This window comes from Eufriesea mexicana, unplaced genomic scaffold (assembly GCF_001483705.2).
Source record: "Eufriesea mexicana isolate 0111107269 unplaced genomic scaffold, ASM148370v2 scaffold944, whole genome shotgun sequence".
Taxonomy (NCBI): domain Eukaryota; kingdom Metazoa; phylum Arthropoda; class Insecta; order Hymenoptera; family Apidae; genus Eufriesea; species Eufriesea mexicana.
The window spans coordinates 335,669-362,958 of NW_016909080.1; the positions used below are offsets into that span (position 1 = coordinate 335,669).

The 27,290-nt window shown below is 46.0% G+C and overlaps 1 protein-coding gene across 1 annotated transcript in view; it reads left to right on the forward strand.

The window, feature by feature from the left end:
• The window catches only part of GluRIB (Glutamate receptor IB), a 138,677-nt gene that overhangs the window by 15,616 nt on the left and 95,771 nt on the right, over positions 1-27,290 (forward strand). Inside the window, exon 2 of the mRNA XM_017899530.1 lies at positions 26,653-26,780. Within this exon, the coding sequence (XP_017755019.1) occupies positions 26,653-26,780 (128 nt within the window). The remainder of the gene's footprint in view (positions 1-26,652; positions 26,781-27,290) is intronic.

The window sequence follows — 27,290 nt, forward strand, 5'->3', positions numbered from 1 at the left end:
GATAGGACTCTTTGACCGAGGATTCCACGGCTGTGTTCGGTCCAGCCATCGCGTTGGAAACTTTTGTTTCAAAGGAGCCACGGGTCGCGTTTTCACCGCAACGCAGTCGCGAGATTTCCTCGAAACGTTATTCGTAAACAGAAAGTTCGAACCCGACCTTAACATTGCATCCAGCATCTGTAACTTTCGTCCAACTGCAACCATTTCCAGTTCTCCGCCATATTATTCAAACTGGTCTCCCGTCTAGATACAAGGGTGCATTCATCCACGACTGGAACATCGCGACGAAAACGTATTGTCTCTCGCTCCCTCCTTTCATTCTACCCTCTTTCTACGTTGAACTCGATTTCTCGCTTTCAGCGATTAAACTCGTAAGACGACTCGTTTATTTCAGGCACGTTGCGCGTGTTCGATGACACGTATCGTGGAATATCGTATCGCCAAGTACACGTGACGTTATTCAATTGCTTCTCTTCGGCTTTACGCCACTGGTATGCATAAACGAGTCTCACTGGACTTTCATGCACCCCTCCGCGATAACGTTTTCCTTTGTCGGTTGCCAACGTTTATAAGACACAACGAGGGATTAAAGAACGGAATAAAGGGTTCTCGAGTTGTCACTGGTTGGTTTGTCGTTAATACGTCGCTGGACGAATAAAGGGACTCTTATTTATCTCCACCATGTGCCCCCTTACGTTCGCAAATTGCTTCGAGAAAGCGATAAAAAATTCCCTCCACTCGCGGAAAATCCTTTGTGCTTTCATCCGTTTGTACTCGTTTACCTAAACAACCCTGCAACTAATTCAAGACCACAACGAAACGCGATTTAATCCCCTTTTCGTTCAGGGAATCTTACGAATTAACGGATTCTTCGCTATGATCCTTTTATCCCGTGACGTGGAAATGTTACTTACGATTTAGATCGAATAATCCGCGTGGTTTCTTAAAGCATCATTTCCTGGGGTAGGAATTTGCCGGTTAAAGAGAGTCGGGAAAAATTTTCTTGGTCAAAAGGGGGTCGGGAAAGTTTTCAGCGAAAGGGGGTCGCAAGAGAAAAAATTCAAGAACCCCTGTTATAAAGCAAGGGGTTAATTAAGCTAATAGAAACGTGGCCCATTTTACCCGCTTCTTTTTTCCCGGTACTACCGATTTAACCACCGACGCAAATCCCTTCGGGTCTACCTTCGACCTTCGACTCGATCACCAATCGTAACTACCCAACCCAGACTAATCAAATCCAAACAGCCACTTACCACTTAACTAACCCGCGAAGTAACGATCAGGCATCGATCACTGATCGGCTCGCCGAAGTACCAGAGATCTACGCGCTTCTGCTGGTCCAACGATTTTTCACTCGTTCCGCATAAGCACCCCTCTGGCATGGTCGCAGCTGTACATAGAACCCAGTTCCAAGCTTCTTCTTCGACTCTCGGGCTCTCCTTGGCTTTCCACTTCGCAGCATCGGCTAGCTTTTTACAGCTGGTCGTTAGGAACCGGACCGCAAATGTCTCCGCATGAATTCTAATGTCCGACCCTTGCCTCGACGCCGCGCCACCCCTGTCCTGGCCACCGTGGCCTGGTAATCCCGGCCAGTTTTCCCTCAGGGGGTGTTCAAACCGACCGTCCACCCCTCTGCTCCCCGGTGTCCTCGTCCACGTCTCCGTTTGAATTTACGCAGGGCCACGAAGCGCGAATTCCACGGAAGTCGTGTGAGACCAGGAAAGCGTTTTGTCCTGCATTTTCATAAGACGCCGTCGACCGGCCGTTAAGGCTAATTGTCCTCCTAATTTACGTCGTCCCCGGTTTTATATGCTAACGAGACGTGGGCAATTAGCGCGCTGTTCGATGCACCGACGCGTTACGTTGTTGCGTTTCTGTGGCCCTCTTAGCCTCGCGAACATGGATCATCGTGTCTTGCGGTTCACTTTGCGGATTTTGCCACTGCCGAGTGGGCTGGTTCATGCGTGCGTTATTTAGGAGCTACTTGGGGAGGTTGTCTGGGTGCTCTGCGGGGATGATAGGTAGGAAGATTATGTTCTCGATAGGTCCACCTTCTCAGATGACAGAGTAGAGACAGGTTACACGAATCATTGACGTTGATTAGAAGTGTCACGGCTGGAATAGAATATGATTTCCTTGCGAAGAGTAAATAAGATGGAGGATGAAATATCGAGGTAGACGTAGGATTAACCTTCGTTATTGTCAGAACGTACAGTCAGAGATCAGTCAGTAGCTATATTCTTGAAAAGAAAAGCGCCGTTTCGAAGCGTAAACCATAATGCGGGCAGAAAAATTCGGGCAGACATGGACGGAACGGTTGCTAGCGATGTTGGTGATTTTTTAATTGTTACAAAAACTAGCTCGCAAACAATTCACGTCGTGAAAACGTTCTCGTTTTGCGCATGTTTTTGCGAAAAAAAGCAGCGGAAATTTTTTCGAAACGTAACGATACAAGTTTCATATTTGATCTACCGCTGGTACCCGAAAAATTCGAACAAGTAAATATTCTATAGCGTTTGCGTTTTCTGCTTGGACCTTTTTCATTTCTTCCTGTCAGAAGACCGTGAAACACGGGACTGTGGCAGTATCGAGAGCCAACCTTCCAAGCGACTAACCTTATAATCGCGCACACGTTACGAATCCTTTAATCCAGATTTAACGCGTTCCGCGGATAAACTGTATATCCTCTGGTTAAAAATGGCGTCGGGGAAGAGGTCTGAATCCAACGTACGGCTTCACGTGTTTAAGACAAACTTCGTCACCGTTGCTCGTATTTCCGCTACTGTTATTCGCGCGAACGTCGAAATTCGAAATTAAATCGACGCGACGCGGTCGAGGGAACGAGAGTTTACCGAGCGTGAACAAAAAATTTTCGCGAAAAATATTCGCCGGCAACGATCGTGCGAGGGAACGAGCGTTGGGTGCATTCGCGAATTAAAATGGAAGAAAAAAGGACGGGAAAAGGGGGAAAAATTGTCGAAAAAGAGAGGAGAGGAAATGGAAGAAGAGAATCGCGCGGCGCTATTTACGCTCGAGATAAACAGGTCGGTTCGTCGTCTAGTCCGTCCGATAATTCCGTTTGACGAGTCGACCAGGCGGCTCGTTTTTTAACGAACCTGCGAGCAACTCGTCGATAAAAATGACAGAACTTTATCAGGACACCGTCGCCCGGCCATACTGTCGCTGGCTCGATAACGTGGCTTCGTTCCTGTTGCGCGATTTATGTCGGAGCCCTTATCGGGTCGCGCGGATCGCGCATTTTGCGTCGTGAAAAATTGGAAAAAATTATTTCTGTCCGCCCCTCGATGAGAAGCTAAGCGGCCAATACGTCACGATAACAGCCGTATTGGTTTTCATACAATTGCGCCGCGATGTTTCGCGATTCATCGAGGAATTACTCGACGGTGCTGTTTGAGGTTAACTTCCAAACAAACATGGCGGACGCGAAGCGAAATCGAGAGTTGGACATTCGTGGCGCTGTGATAGAATTCGCAGTAATTCTAAAGGACGTTGGATAGAAAAGGCAGGAAAGTGCTTTGACCGATTAATTTCGTTGACTTTAATTCCATTAACCCGTTAAACGCCACGTCGGTCCCTAGAGACCAGCACTAGACTCTCGGTTTAGGCCTCGCCTGGCCGTACGGCCCAAAAGGGCCCACACGACGGCTAACTGTGGTATAAATGAAACGGCAGGTAAAACCGGCGTGACGTTTAACCTGTTAACTACAAAAATTCTCTCTGAAAGAATGAAACTCTAGGCAAGAACCGTACAGATGCTTCTCAGCCGAGTATTCGTATCTGAGCGGGATTGCTATTAATCTGAAAAGCAGAGTAGATCGTTTGTACAGGGAATATTAAAATCATTTTCACGATTATAAAAATGAGAGGTATTATCGTATTTTTCATTCGAATATTTGCACGCATAAGACGTGATTTCTCTTCATGGCTGGCGCCGTTCAAAGCAGAAGTAATCAAGATTATTGGTTCGCGCGTTATACATCTTGCTTGTACTTTACATCGCGTAATCTATTCTCAACTGCGGCAAGGTATGACGAGCAAGGTAAATTACATAATCGCCTTTTAGTCGGTACGTTCGATTAAGTTATGGAAGATCCGATCTTAACTCCTCGGATCTTTCGTACACCGATTACGTGCTAATATCATCCACCGGATCGAGTTTACCTCGATGGAAGTACGCGAGACCAGATTTATTTCTCTTACCTGTAATTGTCGAACGGTCATTTTTCTCCTACCGGTTACTCGGCAACTTTTCCTCGTCGTTTCTTCGCTAGTTTCCAATGAAGACGAATGTCTTGCACGATACAGCAAACTCGCGCATTCACTTATACTAGTCGTCGCGTTAAAATCACCGGTTTGAAACGAGAAAGAGTTTTGTCCAAAATAACGGAAAAGAGGAAACAATCGTTACACGAATCCAGAAAATGGCTCTAATTATTATGGAGTACAATTTTAAGCCACGTGTAATTTTATATATACATATGATGTAATAGTCATTCGATTATCTGGTTTCATTGACATTGATTAGTTCGTTTAGGATTTTTTCCATTTTGTAAAATCTTCTCGTTATTTCTTGCTTATTTTTCTAAAAGTTCTTTAATGAGTAGATACATCGTATGTTGTTATAGGAATGGATGCAGCGGGGATCGAGATTTCCTTTTGCTTAATAATATTTATTATATTAGTTACAATGCAATCGACTAACTCTCAATAGCAATTCTCTTATCACTCTTTTCTGACGCTCTCTTCGACTAATCCCTTGGCATCCGTTTTTATACCCATGCACACCATACACTCATACTACACACTGCCAAGGGTCTAAAAATTCCAGATGCATTCTAGCAACTCGTTCATTGTTTAGGAATTTCTTCATCTTGTAAAATCTTCTCGTTATTTCTTGCCTATTTTTCCTAAAAGTTCTTTAATGATTAGGTACATCGTGTGTTGTTATAGGAATGGGTGCAGCGGGGATCGAGATTTCCTTTTGCTTAATAATATTTATTATATTAGTTAGAATACAATCTACTAACTCTCAATAACAATTCTCTTATCACTCTTTTCTGACGCTCTCTTCGACTAATCCCTTAGCATCCCTTTTTATACCCATGCACACCACACACTCATACTACACACTGCCAAGTGTCCAAAAATTCTACCTGCATTCTAGCAACTCATTCATTGTTCTCGCACTACTGATAGTCTAGCCTAAACGTCCTCTCGATTTACTATTACACCGTTTCAAACACTCGTCAATCGCCCTGACAATCACTCGGTCCTCTCACCAAACTACACTATGAATCACGTATATGCGTATCGTACGTATATTTTTTTAATTGTAGTTACACGTGTATAATAGGGTTTCGCATCGCGCAGGAGTTCTTACTTGCAATACTCGTGCACACTCGTCACGAGTACCCCCGAGGTCAGCCCCATTTATTCCAAACACTCGAGTGACGCGTGCATCCTTACGTCCGTATAGAAATTAAGCGACGTGGTTCCGGATGTATGGAAATGAACTCCAAAGTTTCGCGTTCACCGTGTCGCGGAAAAGTTTCCGGCGAAATTCGACGAAATTCTGCGTTTTCGCGAGGAAGGGGTGGCAGCGGACGTCCAAGTTGCACCGCACGGTCGAAGGGTCGTCGACGCGCTTAGAAACCCGTTTCCAAGATGAACTCTGCTCACCCTCTCTCGTCTGTTCACTCGTGAACTCGCTCGCGAGACGGAGGACATTCCTGGTCCTGCGACGCCGAAAATTTTCCAACCCTTTTACCGGATAAAAGATATCGAAAAAGGCGGAAGTTGGCCGAACTTCGCGGAAATCCAGCAAAGTTCCACGCTTCCTTGCTTACTCGCCGCGTTTCTTTCGCCCGTTTTGTTTCCGTTTCCATTGTGCCTCGCGTCGAACGCGAAACTTTCTGCTTCCATTTCGCGCCCCCTCCGTCTGGCTGCTTTTTTCCTTCCACCCCTTTTTCACAAAGAATTCGCGTGTGTCCGCAGCTTTGTGGCATCGCTTTCTCTACGTCCGTTCCTGGTCGTCCGTTCGTTGTTTTCTCGCGGTGTTTTAATAATCCTGTTGGTCCTGACGATTTTCTCGCGCGTGACGACCTGTTGAGTAACGAGCTCGATGTTACGTGTCAAATTTCCCGGGGAAAACACCCCGCGTTCGTTTCGCGTACCGATTTTAATTATCGCGGCTGGAATTAGAACAGAGGTGGTTAATAGGAACAACCATTCGATTCTCGATGGTGAATATATAACGTTAAATATTTTTTATTCGTAAACACGTGGAGACCAAACGATCGAATCATAAAATCGCTTTCTAGGATAAATACATCGAGGATAAACGCGGAATTTTAAACGACTCGCGAGTTTCTCGCGTGCCTCGATTATTTTTCGCGCACGTATTAAAAACGTAAATGGTATTCGACGGTTGTCGATGGATTAACCTGTCGAGTGGTCGATCCGACGCAACGACGAGTTGGCAAACTTAATTACGATTTGCAGGATAATCCGGCATCCATCGAGTTTAAAATAAACGCAGTGTGATTTTTCCGCGAACAATCGCGACAACGTGGAATCTCAACTTTTCTAGCGTAGTGAGAAACGAATTTTGAATCTTCTTCCGCGATATTTGGCAAACTAATCCGGCCGTAGAGGCGCGGCCACTTTCGATTATTAAATTCGAGCAGGAAGAATCCCGGAACTCGCGCGGCCGAGCAAAACAGGCAAAAGCACAAAAGCTAAAAGGTTTCCATACCCTGGGGGTAATCTGATAGACGAATACTTTTTTCCAATATAAGCGCAGCCAGAGTTAATTTCGCGATGCGGTACGTAACGCGCGTATTGAATATCCGGAAATTCGCGTGACTCTCTAAAATTTGCCCTCGGGAGAGAGAAAATTAATCGAAGGCTAATATATCCGTAAAATTAAAGAATTATATTACACGGACCAACGAAAAATCGAGATATTATTAGTTTAGGTTAAACAAATGATTTTTAGTGCAGACCGCTGGAACTCGTATTTAAAATCGGCAAATTTATTCGCAGGACGGGTACACTGAAATCTCCTGGCTCGAATATTGCCGGTATATGAACCTCTCCCGGCTTTTAAGAAAACAGAACGTATAAAAATTTCGAATTTCAGAAATGTAACGTTCATAAGGATATTTCTATGTGTCGATATTCAAGCGGAATTTGAAATATTTTAATCAGACGAAACAGTGTTCCATCTCTTGGAAATACGAAATGCGTTTCGAATCGAGAGACGTGCAAATTTCCACATACTCGGAGAGTATAGAGCGAGCTTCCGGTTTGCTAAGGATTAAACTAACGCGTTATCCTCTGAGCAAATAAATAAATTACTCGCAGGTGAATCCTACCATCCGTGAGTACCTGGCCCGGTATACGGAAACTCGAATTGGCCATCGAATTCGCGACGTATTACGTCACACGTGGACCAACTCACGAGACGTCCATTGTATCTGCGCGTGAGTTATGATATTCTTACGCTTGCCAAACGAACACGCGTGCAAGTATATGGCCATCGGGTTATTGCTGCGCTACAATTTCTACCTTATTCGCGTTCATCCAACGACGTCTCGTAATTCACCGACCACCTACCAACCGTCTACCGACCCTGTACCAACCCTCTACGTGCCCCCCGAATCCTCGCCATTCCTCTTCACCCCCTATTCTCCGTGTCGAACTTGTCTCACGACGCCTTTCGAACTCGAAAATACCGGCAGAACCTACCCCGTGTTCGGTCCACCCCCGTGATTTCTTCCCCGGTTTGATCGCATCGCGACGCTTCCTGTCGCCGATACGAGCACCCGAGAATACCATCCCAGTCGTGGTTCATACACTTCCCTCTTTTTATTCCGCGACGTTCTACGAAATATCTCGGAGGCGCTCGTTTCCTTCCTCCCTCGTAATTGTTTCTTAAACCCAGCCCCGGAAACCAACTTCCCCCGTTCGAGGACCTAACCTTCGCAGAGCATCGAGGGAACAGAATCGGCTTTGTCCATAAAATGTGTCGCAATAACCATCACAATCGTTCCGAGATTACCGGAGGCGGTACATTCAAATCGTCAACAAACACCGCCCACCCATAAAATTACCTTAAGAGCCGTTTCTTGTCAGATTCCAGCAGAAATAGAAACGAATCCGGGTTCTCGGGGCTCCAGCAACGATTCAGACAAATTCGCCTCGTTTTTCTCCTTTTCTCTCTTACCCGGCTATCTTCCGCTTCCGCTGCCAGCCAGGGCGAATACGTTGGAGCTTCCACTAGTGTGTGGCATGAAATTCCCTTCCGTGGAAAAAATCCTCCTACTCTGACCGAGTAACGTATGTAACCACGTGGATGCTGGGTAAACACGAAATAGGCAGTGTCTCGATTCTTCTCGGCGAACGCGAGGGAGAAATCTTCGTTAAAGGATTTTATTAAAAATTCAAAATAACGGAGACGTCGGAGGGTGTTTCGCCCCGGATCGAGATTTTTCCCGTGGTTCTTCCCAGCGAAGAAATTCGCCGATGAATTCCGAAGATGAAAAGCACAGCCGCTTTTCGAAGCACGCGTTACGCCCCTGCGTTACGATCCGTTAAAAAGGAATTAATTCGAAAATGCTTGTCTTTCGCCGCTGAATGAGAAACTGCTGGATCAACGCGCTTGTAAACATAGCGTGTCGCGATCGATGAAACTACCATAATCCCGAATATTCCGCGGTAATAATAATCCTGAAATTTAACAGAACAAATCCTGAGGGTAGAGGGAGGCGGTGCAGGTGTGCGGAAGGGGAAAATTTACGGGCCTGGGAACGATGGCTCAATATTTCGTTTATCCGTAATCGTTGCTGGATGGCCGGTTTTTATCGATTTCGTTTACCACGCAAAATGGCCGCGATATTTACGTTTTATAATTCACGGTGGTTCATTCGCCCCGACGAAATTGGCACGACCACCATCCTCGATATTTCATGTATTACGCTCTGATTCTTTACTTCGTTCCGTGTCCCCTTGTTTCCCCGTTTCTCTCCGTATCGATCGCGATCATTCGCAGGACGAATCGAATTTCGGCCGATGGTTTTCGTAATTGATCGGTTATGCTGTTTTAACGAAAGCAATTCTAGAAATCGGATAGATTTGAGAATTTATTTTCTTCAATCTGCGTAGGATTTTTCCAGATATTAATAATTGTGCTTGCAGTGCACGAGGAAATTAAATAACGAAGGTACTCGGTTTACTTTTACAAGTTCTCAGAGGAACGAGTTTTCTTGCAAGAGTAACCTTCAATCTTCGCAAACTCGGTTTGGAACACGGGTCGAAATTTTTCTTAAGATAATTGTCGACAATTGTTGCGCGAAAGTTAAATCAGGAAGAACCGAAATAACATTTTTACACGTGACAACCGTACTTCGAATTTCGGGTGCAGATAACCATTCACGTCCGACCCGACCCGATGAAGATTTAGAACCGTTCCATCCGAAGTGAAATCGGTAAACCAGATCGATCGTTTATCTCAATTTTACTTTTCCGTTGAAATAGTCGACGATTTATTCGCTGTTTCACTTTCATCGTAAATTCGTGCACTGTACGTTCTGTTATTAACTGTAAAATAAATAATTTCTACGTTTTTACCGTTTATGGTATATTAATTAAATATATTTGAAATTATTTCTCCCGTAATCATCGATGGCATAACGAATTGAAAAGTGATCTCGAATAACGCGCGTCACTGACACCCCGCTAATTAACGATTAATAGCGAATCCAGATATTTCTATTCTTCCAAAATTCAGAAGCAAACTAGAAAGCTGCGACGAACACACGCACAGCCGCGTATCATTTCTCAAACGGGTAACACGATCGCGATCAAAGAGCAAATCACCGTTGACCTAATCACCCGGTAGCCTTCTGCACCTAAAATTCCCATCCATCGGCAAGAGTCGTTCAATTGAACTGGCGATCGACAAACGACAGCCTCGTCTCGGAATCCAGGCCAGCGCGAATATATTGAATAAGAGTCTCGGCTAATCCGGGCTGAAAATAATCGTTCGTTATCAGCGTTAAGGTCAGTGGTACCGTGGCCGGGTGGTCGCTAATCAGGCTGCGCCATAGAGAGACCGACGAGCCGGGCTAGGAACGTAAGAAGAGAAAGAAATAGAGCGAGATAGGTCGGACGGAAGGGTGCGGGGCTGGGTGCGGGGCAGGGTGCGAGGCGGAGGGAGAGGACACGAGAGAAGAAAGGGAGAATTTACCACGCGTGAAATAGGGGGACAGAGGGCCGGGGGGTGAGAAAAGAGGGAAAAAGATAGGAGACGTAGATAGAGGGTGCGAGGATGGTCCTCCCAATAGGATTAACCCTCGTCCCGTTAATCCTTTTATTGGGCCGGCAAATCCTGCGACAGGTCACGAAAGAGGGTGTCTGCTAGACCCGGATTCGCGGCCGGATATCCAGCACGATAGAGACCGGGACACGGGCCGAAGTATATCGAAATCGTTACCTGGTTCGATGGTCTAACGATCCCGATAACGGTCTAATAAAGGATCTACGTATGTCGAAGGACGGGGAAAATTTCGGACCCGCTCGTATAAGAGCGTTTAGCTCGATCATTTGCCGATAATACGACTAGTTGGCCGGGATTCGTTCGATTCTACTCCGCCGAGGGCGGTGTTCGGTTAAGACGCCATTAAGGAACGATCCGATAACGACTGTGTCTGCGCGAGAGTCCGGGTAGAATAGGGGTAAATAGAATGCAAAATAAAGCAAAGCAAAGACGCAGGATCCAGGGATTTTATCGAGCTGCCGAGCAAAAGTAGAATTAGAACGGGTGCTCGCGATTTGAATTCGCAGCTGCACTTCTCGCACCGATGACCCCGTTTTCGCTTCGGGACAGCGGAAAGCACTGTAGCTATCTCGCGCATTTTACGTGGTAACGCGTCCTAAACGTTGAAGAAGAGGAACAAAGGAACAAGAGATTCAACGTAAATCCTTTACCACACCGTCTCACGCATTCGCACCCGAAAAACTGTCCTAGGCTACGTCCCGTGGCTATCCGAGCGAACAAACGATCCAAGAGCAACGGCAACGGCCCGGTCCACTGGACACGAGGAAGCATCGATCGCGCCATACGCGTCACCGTGAAAAAGAAATGTCTTGGGATTCGCAGTGGGTAAAAGGCTTGCCTTATCGAGCAGGTCGCCGCTTGGAAATTCAGCCGTACGGACCGAAGGATAAAGTAATTCCGTTTAAATGGGCGCCAAGCTTTTTCACCTCCGCCGGGGGCCGCGCCCCAGACAGCTGGCACGTTTTGTACGAGCGGGCATCGTACGTATACACCGAAGCAGGTAGGCAGATCGAAACGACGGACATGCATTAGCGAGTATCGGAAGCGGAAACGGGAACGTCGGCGAGTCTATAGCGCGATAAATAGGGATGAAACGCGTCTATGCTCGGGCCAACGGTCCGCTCTCGTGCTACTCGTGTAGCACGCGTACGAGGAAGACGTCGGGATAAGCTCGTTGGATCGCGATCAAAAGGGAAGGCATTGATTTCCATTTAAATGCGGACCCATGCTCCGAGTCGGGACGTGCCGTCTACCGATCAAACGACGAATTTTAGCCGGCCTTTGATGTCTGCCTGCGCGGCTGATTAAGTTGGACCCTTGCACGGTCAGATTCTTCGAGACACGGTAAAATTGCGGGACCAGCGAAGGAGAACTTGGGGCTCCAAGAGGGACAAATGGGAAGGAAGTGTGAAACGCGGAAAGGGCGAGAGAGGATGACGTAGAGAGGTAGAACGATGGTGGATGGGAACGCTATGAAAGGGATACCGTGGTCGGGATAACTCGGCTTCTAGATGTACCCAACGATGTTTCGATCGACCCAGGATTTTTGCGAGATTTTGAAAATTATCGCGCAAGCCAAGTTCGTTGAGAGTTTCGGCTGATAGGTGACTCCTCGCATTATGTTTATGTACCTATTTACTTTCAAGCACCGAATATACGTGTATCGACGATAGACGAAAGCTGCAGAGAAAAGTGTCGGGGCTTATATAAAATTTTTAATAGCGCGGAAAGTTGCGCAGACTCGAAGGGGGTGGACTCTCTTTCTTAGTTTATCGAGGATAATACCAGGGCGTATTATTTATTGCGGTTAATTCTGTCGCTCTAGCGTACTCGAAGGAGTCCCGTGATCGCAACGGGTATTTTGCATAATTTATTCCATCTCTAGCTACTTCTTTTATTCGCTGGCAGACCGTTCAGGCACGAATCAGACTGAAACACCTTAAAGTAAATTTCCATTCGACGAAGGGAAGAACATTGAGGAAACTGGCTACGTGAAATCGTTTCTATTAATCGTCAACGATATTATAATCCCTTTATCTGCTACCGATAATAAGAATACGAAACGTTAAGAAGAGGATGGAAATATTATCGATATTAAAAGCACGTGGCTAATAGTGCTGAAAATGCATTAAGCAATTCCTTGACAAAGTTCAACAGTCGAAATTAAACGTTTCTTAGGAAAAATTCATAGATTCGCAAGAATCAGATATTCCAGGTATCGAATACAAATACTCGTACCCAGAAATTTAGAAAATTTAGACTGAAAGGTTGGCGGTAGACTGGAGAATAAACCGTGGACGAGTGAGGGTCGCAAAAGTAAAAAGGTCGAATCAGTTCGTCTAGGTACAATCGTTTCTGCATACGATCAATTTTCCTGGCGATCAAACGCAGCAGCTCTCGCACGAGCGAACTTACAAATCCAATCGTCTGGTGGAGTGTCGAAAGAAACCGAATCCTGGCACCCTTGCGGGAAGCAAGAAAGAGAGAAAATAGAGAAAGTTGGGAAAGAAAAGGGGGAAAAGAAGCGGTTTGGTGGGAAGAGCGAGGGAAAATCACGAGACATCGGTGGCGAGGTAGGACTAATGGCGGAAGGGTAGAAAGGGCCTCGGGAAAAAAGGAACGCGAACGTGGCTCGGCCTAACAAATAGAATGGCGAAGAACGGGCGGTTTTATCGTAACCGATAGGATCTCCAAATACCTCCGACCGAGTCGTTTGTCTCGAGCAAACGACGACACGTACGATCCCCTGTTTCCCTCTTCCACCTGTAATTAATCTTCTTTCGTGATTTTCGCCGCACGCGTTCGATCGTGCGTGATACCTGTTTGCGCGAAACAATAAGTCCCTTTGAAGACTTTGACGAAGGGTGCGTTTCCGTGGTCGGATGCCAGCACATTTTTCCTATCGCTCTTCCACTGGCTATTCTTTCATTTCCTTTATCCCCGTTCCTCATTTGTGGCAGGAAAATATTTTCACGTTGAAAGAATAAAATACGACCAGTCGTCGTGCACCTTTGAGAGAACAGAAAAGTCTCTTAAAATTGCTTATCGATATTTAATTAGTCGTGCAAATGTAATTGCGTTTCGAAGTTACAGTACAATATCGCGTGAGACTCGTGGCAAGGAAGTCCGACCAAACGCGAGTATGACGGGTGGGAGACGTGGTTCGTGAATAGGGCCCAACGTAAACAACATGAGTGAAACTCCTGGTTCGTTTTCATCGATATCTCTCTGTCTCAGTCGTTTGTTATTTTTCCTCACATTTCGGACGAAATGTGACTGACCTTGCTGCCGATTATGGCACATACCGTCGTATACTTAAATCGTAGGACAAGGGGTTAATATCTTGCGCTTATCAGCATGCAATTGTCGCTTGTTCGAAGGTAATTATCTTTCGAAGTTTTGTCGAGATAGTTTCTAGAAACGTTATTACGAAATTAGTATCTCAAAATTGTTCATCGAAAATCGACGTTACTCGTTATACTATCGAACAGGAGTTCGTAGAACAAAAGGCGATATTTTGCATCATCGACGAAATATCATTCCATTGTCTTTTATTTTCTAAACGTAACGAGCGTATGACCCGTTAATTCGAACGGAAACATGATCTACGATACCGTGGCATTGCTACACGGTCCCGTAATTAATCTAACTTTTTCAAACTCCGAAACAACGTCCTCGGTGCTCGAGTAACAAACATTTGAAGTTGAAGCACCTGTTTACCAGCGTTGACGCCGGATTTTCCTGAAACTTTTCTACTCGAGTATATGCTCGAGGCTCTCTTCTATATTTTTTTTTCTTCTTTCCCACTTCTTACTCCCATTTTTTTTTCCTCTCTCTTTTTTAATATTCGCAACACGAAATTTGGATCGATAAATCAAAGCACTTGACGGCTGATTAAATCGTGGAAAAATTCGTTCTACAAACGGTATCGATATATCTCGTTTACGTTTTAAACCGTAACATGCATCGTTCGAAGCATATGATAGCATATTGAAAGCAAGTACAATTATATTTTCCTTCAATTTGCATCTATACAGTCGGGCAATTTTCTAGCGATTTCTAGTGGTTCTCTGTTTCAAATTTTGCCTTTCGTTCCCACGATTTTCAGCCTGCTCTCGACGTAAATTTTTCACTTCCCTGATATATCGAGTTGTCTTCGACGACGATTTCGATTGATCTGTCGCGTTAAAATCACGCGAACCGATATAAAATCGAATATAATATCGAAAATGGACACTAAGAGAGGCGGACCTCGCGTTGTAGGTAAAAATTTAGAAAACGAAATTACGATAAAATACACAGGTGCAGCGACGCGGGGAGGGGTACGATCTAATGGCACGGGATAATAAGAACAAGCGTAATGGAATTAGATGTGTACTGGTAATGCACGTTTAATAAAGTGACTGGACGCAACGTCTGGAATAGTTATGGGAATTGCACTCCGCAACCGGGCCACGTTTGGTGTCTGTTAATGGCGTCGTCGACATTTCAGTTACGCGATTACGCAACGAGAGCTTTTGTCGTTAACTCGCGAGTTAACGTTCGCCTGTGAACCCAACGGGTGACCCCGGCGATCGCCATCGCTGCCCCTGCGAGAAGAAATATCTGGAAAAATGAAAATCTGAAAACGAGAATCTGGGGATAAGGGGGTAGAAAAAAGGCGGGGAAGGAAAACAGGGAGGGGGAAACGTTTGTAAACTTAATTACGCGGAGAATATTCATGAAATGTAACCGAGGTGGAAGAAACATAGCGGAGTTATTTCAAATTTTAATCAGACCCCGCGAGCGCGGGAAATAAATGTCGATAAACCGCATTCGGACTTTTATTCTTCGAAACTCGAAGCTCGCGCGAACTTCCTTCCACTGCTTTAATGCGACTTTCGTCAGTTTACTCCGTGGACTACCACCGTTTCGAATATCGAAGAAGTTTCGCGATGACCTGGATAGATTTATTTTTAATTAATTGGTTTAAATATCAGGTACTCCGAGAAGTTTGCCGAGTTTACAGAATCTGCTTATTTCTACGAACGCTGCTGATGCGTTTCTGGTTCCTTCCCCTTTTTCATTTAATTTATTTCATTTTTCTTCCTTTTTTATTCTCGTGCACGCGCATATCGTCCGGTTAGCACAACTTAAAATGCATCAACTAATATCGAAAATTTATCGTTGGTATATCGTTTTTGATGAAAAAACTGGCCCCAATATATCCCGCGCGAGTGCCGTTATTTGCACGCGTATGCTCGCCGAGTGCAATTTTGGGAAAAAATTATTGGAACATCGGAGGCAAGTTTGAACAACGTTTGGGAATGATTCCGATATTTAAATGTACAGGTAATAAATAAAATGGTAAAACGCGTGCAAATATATAGCTATAGGTGGATGATTTAAAAAATAGGAACGAAAGTTGGGATAAATAAGCAACAACTGTAAATACGATAATAATAACTGGAAATGGGAAATTGTATAAAAAGGAAATCCCTTATTCGGAGAATCCGCATTTGTTAAATTCGAGGCTCGATTTAAAAGTCAATTTCGCGATATGGTAAATATTAGCGGGAATAACGAATAGAAAAGTCGGACGTTAAATATATGGACAGCGAAGGTGGGAGGGAAATTCGCGAATTTGCAATTTCCATCTCGCGTATCGAAACGTCTCGATTTCGTTGCGTGAAAAGGGAAAAGGAGGTAAGAGGAAAAAAGGAATAAGAATTCCGGCAGACGTCTCGAAAGGACGAAGATTCTCGATCTAAGTCTCGGTTCTCGATCTAAGGTGGTTCGTTCGAGAACACATCTTCTCGCGAGCCAGGTGCTCAACATCTCCGTTTCGTCGTTTTGCCATCGGAAAGCTGTCAGACACAGGCAGTTTCTTATCGTGCCGGTGATCTTCCATAAAACAAGTCGGAAAAGGGCGGATGTTCGCCGCCCCTTTTCTCCCCTATTGCCAGCTTCCGTTCGCGATCCAATAGCTCCTCTTTTTCTCTCTCTTGCACACGGTACCGTGGCTCTTCCTTTCCCGATGCTTTCGCGGTTTGTTAAAAATGATCGCGATACGAGACAACCGGGCGTAACTTCTCGCGTCATCCGCGATTCCTCGCCTTTTTTCCTCGTGCTAACTTTTCCGATCAAAGTGCAGATAGAGCGTGTCGGTGAAAAAGGAGCATCTCGCCGGCTATCTCGCGGGAAAACAGGCCGGGTATCAAAAGGGAGCTGGAACGCGTTAAGGCGAGCAATCTCGAGCTCGTTCCCTCGAAAACGAAATTGCGCGCGCGCGTTATTTTTCCTCGCGCAACTTTAATTGTACAACTTGTTACACCTCGCTCGCGCGGCCCACGCGATTTTTGTTATTATTCGAAAACACGGTTCGTAAATACGCGAATACTCGCAACGATGTTTCCTCGTGAATAACGAACGACGCTTTGTTTCACGGTTCGTGCGACCGCCATGCTTTAATCGCGCGTGATATAATATTATTCGAGATCAACCCCCTCGACGCGTGCATCTCCTTTGAATTCACGGTTCAAAATATAGAACCTCCTTTTCGCCGAAATTTATACCCCGCGGATATCCTAGTACGATTGTTACATTTTCCAATGGCGTATAGATTATTCTTTGTTCGACGGTACAATCGTATCGGCTATGCCAGCGAAGTCGCGTGCTCCAGTGTCGAAGGGTTAAAAATTCAAGTATTTTAAAAATTCAGATTCGCTCGAACTCGAATATTCGAATCTCGTGGTTAAGCGACTTCGTTTCGACGAAACGTCGCGTATATCGTGGTCTGCGTTAGTTATGCCCGCGTCGGATAATTAGCCTCGAATATTCGATTATCGCGCATAAAATTGTAATCCATCGACACGCGTGATTGGTTATCCGCGGATATATACTTTTTACGAAATAAACCAGTACCGCGTGTGATTTAATTTCGATGCGCTTTTAACGACTGGATGGAGTGGCCATAAAACATTGCCATGTCATACGTCGCATTTTCCCTTGTTAATTTAAAAATCCTGCACGCGGTTACAACCGTTTTTCCCCGATTACGAGGAACGCGATTCTTAAATGGAAAATTACGGAAATAACCGCGAAACGTGCAACTTTTTCCGAGCTGCTTATTTCAGTGCGCGCAGCAGGAAGTCGCGCGAGGTGACAGGTACACTCTGCACCTCATCTACGGTGTAACCATCATCAATCACGGCCGTATTGCCAAGCAGAAACAGATAGAGGACTCTCTTTCTCGCCCTGGTTTCTTCGTTTTCTCGGTATCGACCAAGAAGACTGGAAGGCGTTGACAATGAATTCCCCTGAATCTTGACGCGCGATACGATTCCGCTCGCGTCCCAGCACGCTCGGTCAAGCGACGAAGATGAAAGGCCGGAAGTGGAAGTCTCACCTTGTGGCAGATCTCGAAAGAGAAGCGACCGAAAAAACAAAAAGGGAGAAAGAAATAAGGGAAGGAAGAAAAAAGGGGGAAAGAAGAAAAGGAGAAAAGGGAAAAAGGGTCCGCCAGGAGGACTGGACGGACCTCGGGAAATTCCATGGCGTTATTACGCGTCTTCCGCGCCACATATAGCGGAGAAAGAATAATGGCCGCTTCCTGCGTCGACTTCCAGCCCCTGCTCGAAATGAAAAATCCGGGGACACGTCGGTGGTGTGCAGGCGTGCGCAGGAAATGAAGCCGTGAGGTCGGTCTCTCGATTTTTTTCGCAATAATATCCAAGCCAAGATAAATATCGCGACGCAAGCTGCCAGCCTTAATCCGTGTTTGCGAAAGAAGTTGGTCGTCGCGCGTTTTTCTTGATTTAGCCCGGCCCGCTGGTTTACTCCACCCGATGAAGTTAAAATCGAGGAGGGCGATTCCCGGAGAAGTGGTCTCTCAGGCTCGTGGAACAGTTTGCCGTGCGATTACCGGTCGCCAAATTAAGAGATGTTGAGTGATTTACGAATCGAGCAGTTTCCTCCAACTATTCTTTTCTCTCTTGCTTTTTCTATATCGGCAACTGGCGGAAAAGCAGAGACAAACTTTGAAGCGCGATATTTTCATCTCGCTAATTATCGGTGGTAATCCGAAACTATTATTACGGGTGAAAGTTAATTAATCAATTATTGGACATTCGAATCGTCTTGATATATAATACAACACAATTACCCGAATTAATTAAGAGGCACAGGAGCTCGGACGAGGAGATATTCGAGTAATAGAATAATATGCTGTTTCCATTTCAATTCTTACACAATTCGAAACAGGCGAATATAAACATTATAATGGAAATAGCAGATAATACGTTTCCTCTGTAATAAATTTAATTTAGCAGAATCGCATCGTTTTCATCTCGTGTCTGAAGCCTCGAGTGTTTCAAAATGTCGAGTCACGTTATCATCCTCGTGATATTCGTAATCTTCGTTACGCGACACGAATAACGAAGCCATCGTGATCAATTAAAAAAGTTTGCGACGCTGACGCTATGCTAATAAGCTAGAATTTTCTATTTCCCATTTCTACTCGATCTGCGCGAAGAAATCCTCAGGGTTCTTCGACTGCAACGTTTCTAACCCTTCCCCAAAGCCGGAAGCGCGTACTCGTCGTCCGCCATCGCGACAGCGGTCGGAATTTCGAAAACATAATACGCCTGCGCGATTACGCGAGCTGATATTCGCTCTGGTCCTCGTACATGCCCGTTCATCGGCGAATTCTAGAAATCTCGCGGTCGGGCCAGTGCTGTAACTTGCTCGAGCCCGAGATAATCGGTAAATCGGCAGAAACTTTCTCTATTGTGCGCGGTAAGTTCGCGGCGGGCTTCGGATCCCAGGAAACGGAGTCCTGATAACTCTGATAAGGGCGGCGTGTACAGGTGGCTACACGCGTGTGTATACGTGTGCCTGTATATGCGCGAACGGGACACGTAGACCGTCGAGACGGCTGTTAAAGGACAAGTAGGAACACGCGTGATAGGACGAGTTAGCAACTTAAATGGCCCGTGAACCGTAGTTGGAATTACTTGTTGTCTAGTTGCTAAATATAATACGAGGGGACAATTCCAGATACGCGTCTATACTTGATGCTAAATTACGGTTTCGAGTGTCTTAGAGGACGCGAGTAAGGCGCGACGCTGCCGCCATCTTGGTATAATATTCGGCTGCAGGACTACTTCCGCTTGCGAAGACTATCGGGAATGGATGGTTGGTTCGTGTATTCCACATTCCGTACGAAAGTTGTGTCTGTGGAATTTTTAATCGAAATAAACTTTAGATTTTTGAGCATCCTTGCATAGTGATCTCTATAGTGGAAATTCGCGACTGAATTTTCTTTTTACGTGCACAGATCTCTGTCATAGGGATTTCATCGTTACTTGGTGGTCCAAAGCAAATGCTTCACTTATTACGCGACGCGGTTAGAAATTATTTCCACGAGTGTCGAAGATAGACAGACTATTGCCAGGTTTCTTAGGTTTCGCTCTAACTTCTCTTCACTCGGGTTTTCCAAAAAGAAAATTCTTCGTCCGACTCCACTCGAACTTTCTGCTTCTACCGATACAAAAATTTCCATTTTGTAAAATAAAAACGAAGAACGCGATTGCATCGGCGGGACTTGGTCCCGGCGGAGGGTACTTGGAAACACGTAACTTCTAACGTTTCATTAACCCAATTCTGCGTGCATGTCGCGTGCGTGATCGAGCTCGTTAGCATAGCTCGACGAGTGCGAATCGTATTCTTTTTTCCTCCTTTTTCCTCCTTTTTCCTCCCTTTTCGTCGTCGAGTAGCTCCGCGAGAATCGTCGGACTTTCTTCGTTCCGGGCCACTCGAGATCTCGCAGAGAGAGTTTGGTTACATTACGGACGGGGCACTTGAAACTTTTCGAGTGAAAAATAATTCCTGCAATATTCGAGTCTTCCGGAAGAATTTCTCGCCGACGAGTAGCGGAACGGTTCCCGTTGACGGCACCCGCGAGTTACGTCCCGACTTCTGAAACTTTTTTTCGCGCGGGAATACGACGCGGGAATAGGGGACAGACGTGGAAGAAAGGCTTCTCGAAATAATTAATAAGTATACTCGAGGCTGCCATGACACGTGGAACTTCTTTGTTGGCAGTTGAACCGAGCGGCCAGGAATGAGTTCTGCAAAGGAAATTCTGAGTAAACTCCACTTTTATCTCTGGACATAGAATATTCATAATGGAGGTTGCCGGATCGTTGAAACCATCCTGGATTCGAGAGTCGAGCCTCGAGTTTCTTTCACGATGGTAAAATTCCTGAACGATCTCGATTCGGCAGTCCTTTCGAAGGGTCTATCAGAATCGAGTCTAGAGGTACAATGGATCGTCTGTAATGTAAACACCCGGTATAACATTGTACAGTAAGAACGGTAACACTACTATTGTTGAGAATTCGCGATCTATGGCAACATCAGCCATGTTAGACAGCCGGTAATTAGGATAATTAGGCGGTGGAGGAACGCGGACCACTGCTCGTGTCATTAGTTACAATGAGTCAGTTAGTCAGCCTGCAAACGTCCGAAAGATTAGTGGTATCTAAGAATATTAAAAGTATATCATTCACTCGAGTTAAATAATTTATCACCAACTATTGTTAATTAATAATTACTAATCTTGAATATTAATTAAAACTAACCGCTTATTCTATTATATGAAAATTCTTTTACCTGCACATTTTTGTTCCCAATTAATTCGCACGATCGATATTCCTCTTCTATTGAGAGATGAGGCTAGTTTCTTCTAAATAAATGGTAAATTGGAAACTCGCAATTTTTATAACACTTCGTTATTTATTCCTAGAGCTATTGAACGTCAAGTTTCTTGAACAAAAACCCTTCTTTAAAATTCAATCTACAGAAGCATCGCAGTATCGTTATTTTTAGGAGAAGGTCGTAACAGCGAAGATGGTCGGAGGAAAGAAACCGAGCCCTTTGGGAAAACTTTCGGTGATGTAAGATTGCTTAACGTGTTTGGGGCAAAGGTGCGTGAATTGTTGGTAAAGTAGCAGGATCGATGGTGTAAGTGAGAAAAGACCAAAGATTGCTTCTCGTTGATAGGACGAAACACTGCGTGTCATCCAGTGTATCGCGAGTCAGAGATTCAACTGGCGATGAACCAACCATACGCTATTATCCTTCGTATAATTAGAGATCCGTGAAAAAAAGGAGAGAAAAGCCGGAATCGTTGCACGATTCTTGGTCAGCCGACGGGAATATTCTCTTCCGTCGACGTCAATTTGTTAGACGAAAGACACGTTGCAGCCCGGAGCCAGGCACGTGCATGGTGCGGTTGGCTGGTAGGCGAGGGTGTCATCTGCACGGATGCAACACCTCCGTGTGTGCACAGGATGGAAACTTCGGCGGCATCATTAGTCTGTCCGAGGCGGCCAAGCTCGCGTAATCTATATAATAATAGACGTTAACTAGTTCGGACCAATACGAGGAGTCGATAATACCGTGGCCATCTGCTGCCTACTTTATCGCGAAACCCTTCTGCATACTTGTCGCAACTTCGGGCTACGTATTCCGTGGGCCGGAGAAACAGGTGTTCCTTGATTATGGCTGCCGGTGTAATCGTTGTTGTTTATCGGTGTTAAGAGAGGCACGCGGTAAGTTCTATTCGTGACTTTGTATCCGCGTCGCACAAAATTTATCGGCAAACTGATACAACTCGCGATAATTCTGCAACTTCGACGGTAGACGATCTATCGCGGAATCGAGCTAAAATTGTAACGGAGAAACACGGGGTATTCTCATGAAATTTTCCTCGAGACTTCAATTACCACCATTTTGCTTTCAATATTAATCGCTCCACGTCCAATTTCGTGCGCTGATTTCTGTTGGGTTTTTCTCATCACGCGTTACGGGACATCGCGAAATCGCTTACTGTAAGACACTGATAATCAAAAATCCCAGATTTGTAATCGATTTTTATAAAGTAATTTCGCGATCCACGAGTATTCGAAGATCGCTCCAATTTCTCTCCGACAAAGATCGAAAGCCGCATCTCGATCGCGTAGATCAAACAGAGCATGTCGTTACGGATCCGAGGAACTACTTATGCTCGTTGAAGCTTCGCGCTACGCTGCTCAGCGTAGACAGGGTCAAACGATCCGGAAACGGAACTGGCGGAAACACTGAACAAATTCCAGCCAGCTAAATACGGCTCTCGTAAACGTTCCGATAATTCGTAACAGTTGGCGGAACGGCGCGAGGTCGTGCAACATGATCGATACACCTGCGGCGAACAGCGATGCCCGACACTCGATAAAGCGGACAGAAAAGTTTTCGAACAGGGAAAGGCGAAAAGGAGAGACGGCGGAGGCGATATGATATCGAGTAGAGCAACGATTCAAACGTTTGGAACTTTGCCAACCGGGGTGGTACGTATACGTACGTGAACACGTTGGATGAAAGGGTGGGCCGCGGAAGGGAGGAAGGGTAACACAAGAGGAGTCTTGCAGGGAGAAAAGCGGAAAAAAAGAAAATATAGGTATATTTGTCGCGACTTTCATTGGCGAATATGTACGTTTATATGGAGAGGTGTTCGACGAGGTATGAATCGGTGAAAACGTGATAGGAGATATATGTCCTTGTCAATTTATTTGATAATACGCGAATCAGTCTTTTTGATGTTTCGTGACGGATATCGGAGAGCTGCTTTGTCGATGGGATTTAAAGGTATGGGAGTTATATAGGTTATAACACGGGTCATGATACAGCAGGCTCGTAAATTAAATCATCGAGCGAGTAGACGTCTTGGGACTAAAGCCTACTTAGGGTCGAGGCTTGTATTTCCTTTAGGGTTCCATAAAACGAAAGAGTGGCGATTTACGACTGAAGGTATTTCGAGTAGGGAAACTCGAAATCTTAATTGCTACTCGTAGCAATTTATTGATTGGGTGTCAAAAATTTCCGAACGATCCGGAACTCGTGCTGTCGTCGAAGAATCAAGCGTCACAGAGTAGTCTTATTTTATTCCCACAGGTATAAATAACACGTGTATCGTTGTTATCGGCGAGAAAGGGAATAGGAGTCGAGACGTGTTTGAAATTGAACTTGGGAACCAGGGAAATTTAAAACCGTCGAGAAGAGAAAAAGCACATGGACGGAAGTAGGCGCGAAAGTTCAGTGACCAGTGTTTTCAAAGAAGAAACCCGCTCGCCTCCAATTACCGCGCTCGAGAACCCGTTTTCGCGTCTGCATAATTCATGAGCTTCGGAAGCGGGCTACCGTATAAATCCCGAAATTCCGATAGCTCGATTGCCGCAGCGAATTCCGTGGGAAAACCTAACGAAAGGCACTCTGCCGCGCTTCGAAAACAGAGAAACCTAGAAAAAGAGGCGAAAAATAGCAGACGATCAGGAAATCCAAGTAAACCGAAGAAATTAATATACCGAGATCGAACGATATCTCGAAACATCCGCAGTGACAAGGTCGTGACAGCTCCCTGCGTCGAGTAATATCCTGCCCTTTCTGGCCACGCGCAATTAGCCAGAAAAGAGAGAAAGCGGGCACGCCCGAGGTCTCTTATTAACCATTTCGTTGTTATCGTTATTGTAGCCGCGCCACAATTTCGGCAGAATTACACGGAGCCTACTTTATTTTAATTATTCTTTTATGCCGGCCGCTGCGCGGTACCATTCGCGGTGGCGGTGGCGGAAAAAGCAAAAGGGACACAGAGCGACTGGGTTACGCGGGGGTGTGGGAACGGGAGCGCGAAAGGGGTGCAGAGAAGGACTAAGCGGACACGGCGGACGTTGGAAGAGGACAGGGGTTAGGGAGAAAGGAAGAAAAACTGGCCGGCGGCGTAGCGACGCCTTTTATTTTCGTTGTTCCACGGGCAGCGCCGCGTGTACGCGGCCCTTTCCAGCAGAATTCAGAGATCCGCCGCCGCTGTGGCCGGCATTTATTGCGGCCACCCCCAAGGGTGCATTTATATTCATAAGCATAATGGGGCATCGTGACGTATACGGTCGCGGCACGCTCCGCTCTGTCCCTCCGCTCTTTCATCATTATTAATTCCACGGGGCCCCGTTACCGCCCTCCGATTCGCCCTCTTTCGTCTTCTCCGTCGCCGACTTTCCTTCCAACCACCCTCTGCCACCCCTTCTCTCACGATTCCGCCGACTCCGTCGAGACTTCCGCGGTGGTTTCTCCTTCTCGACACTCTTTATTCGCCGCTCCTCGCCGAACCACCATAATCTACCCTTCGGCTTCTTCTTCTCCCCGATCCGTCTACGCCACGTCGCGACGCGTCGTTTTACTCGCCGATCCATCCCATCTCGCGCTACTCGCGCGCCGTGCCGTTTATTAACTTTGCAGCCATGCACACCCTCGCTGGATGTCGCGTAACCTCACGAAGGCGAGTCGTTCGCCACGGGAACATTCTAATCGATATGCGATACCGTGTGTTGCATGCAGGCCGCGGCACGGTTGCGTCAAGTACGCGAGAGGGATGCCCGATCAAGCCCTCCCGGCAAATGGCCGCCCTATTATCGGCTTTACATATGTACGGACTTCCTTTTTCGAAAAAACACTGGTCTCCGCGAAGGAGCTGTCGGATTCCGAGCACGTCTCGCGAGTAGGGCGAGTTACTCCTCTCGCGAGGACACGAGGAGAGACTTCGTAAAGTCTCTGGGTTTTGGAACGGGTCTGGCCTAGAAGAGCCTATAATTGCTCAAGCGGAAGACTAACGACGAAAAGGAACGTTTCGTTCCCGATGTCCTTCGCGTTTAAGCATCTCTGTGCAACGTACGGGGTTGCGACGCCTGCTTGGACGTCGAGTCGCGATTCAAATTTTCCGTATAAATTATACAGATCACCGATATTCCTAGAACACGCGCGTACGGCATAATCCGCCACGCTAATTATTTTTCCTAGGCGTGCACGCGAATTAATTCGCAGCGCTGATAATTCTCGTTGAGCATACCTGTACGCGCAGTGTTCGAAAAAGGATTAAAAACTAACCCGTGATTTTTAATTAAAGCTCTGTTAAATGACGAACGAAAGGAATGGAAAATAGAAAAATGCCGCGCGAGAAATTCAAGCGCTCGGGGATTGAAGATTCGAGGAGCGGGGGGGAAAAATTAAACATCGGAAATTGGAGCGGCGGAAGCTGCGTTCGGGTGGCGATATCTGCTCTCCGGAATAGGTATCTTTTTAGAGCAACCAACATGGCGGCCGTGCGAAATCTCGACGCTAATGGGCGGCTGCACGCGTGCTTGGACGCGGGCACCCGCGAGCGTGCATTACGCGCGAGGCAAGGGAAAAATCCGCCGTTAGCAAAGCGTCCGGTGGAATTCCCTTCGCTTTGTTCGCGGAGCCGATAATGAAAAACAGAGTTATTGGACTTCTGGCTATGCTTTGACACCTTTGAATGGATATTACACGTTTTGCGACCGGCAGAGGCAACGAGAAGCGCGGCTGCGGATGAAATTACGCGTGAAATGCCGACGCGGCTCGCCGAATATCGTCGCATGATTTTCGCGAAATTCGCTTCGTTTACTCGACAGCGACCTCAGAGAGAGGGAACGCGAGTCGGGATAACGGTGATGATTTTTTTCACGGTAATTGGCGACACGTTTCAACGTCGTTCTTCGACTTTTCCTCGTCGATGAGATTTAACCGCTCGCGATCTTGCTCGCTCGCGATTATGCGGACGCGAATGCGTCGTTGTGCGAACCATGCATTATCCCGGGAACGTATGGATACGAGGAATAAATAGAACTCTTCGCTTCGTTAGGAAAGTTTCGCGTGTCGTCTCTCCACGCCGGACTTTCTATGGCCATAACAGTTGACACGCGTATTTGCCGGTAGTTGGGAAAATGGCACGAATAAAAATTTTATCGCTTACTTTGTGTTACATTCGTTTATATCGCACCTCAATAAAGGAGCATTGTTATTGCCGGTGAAACACCGAGAAATTGAATAGAGAACTCGTTGGATGGAATTCGTAATTTCGCCGACGTTCGTTTTTTTCATTCGCAATATTTCCAGAATGCAGGATTTCCACACGCGTGACTCGAGCGACTTCATCGCGATCATCCGCGCGATTATAGGTTCGTCAATGTTTATCGATATTCGCACGTTACTAGCACGCGCGAAATTTTCGTTCATTTTTAATTTCGCGACCGCCCAGTCGTTCTCGAGTCGTCGAGTGTCCTCGCGCGAACCCTACAAACGCGATATCGAAGAAAGTACGAAAATGTAATTTATTTTTCAATCGCGTATAATTTAATCGCGATAAATTAATTAAACCCAGGGACAAAGCGATTTAACGAGTCACGCGTGCTTGTTTGTTACAGTCTGCAGCCAATTCAGCAGAGGGGTGTTCTCCATGCTGGGCGCCGTGAGTCCGGATTCGTTCGACACCCTCCACTCTTACAGCAACACGTTTCAGATGCCTTTCGTGACGCCCTGGTTTCCCGAGAAGGTAAATAGCATGCTTCCCGGGCTGGCTAAATAAAAACTCATAATATAGCCGAAGGGAAAATCGCATCGATGTTTATTCTCATCTCTCGGCCCCTATATATCCGTTTATTTTCACTCATCGGCCTTCCACGCTTATTTTTATCGCCTTTCCGAAGCTCGCTCGCGTCGATAAAAAGTTAACGCGAGCTTACGTCCCGTAAGTTCTTTCAGCGAAACGTCTTTCTTGCAACGTATAATTTCATCGACACCTCCGATGAAAATGGAAGCGCGCCTTTTACGACGACCGGGTGTAAAAGCTGGAAAGATTGATAAATTAAGTCCCAGGATCTTAATTCCTTGCCATCCGAGATAACTGTATATCCGAATTTAATATAAAATAATTCCTTTTCCTTATGTAAAATGGCGAGTGTGCGTGTGGATGCACGAGGGCGTTACTGAACGATTTGCGTTGCAAAGTATTTGGGATTGTACGAAACAAGACTGCATGCGAGCGTGTTTATTTCCTAGGTTT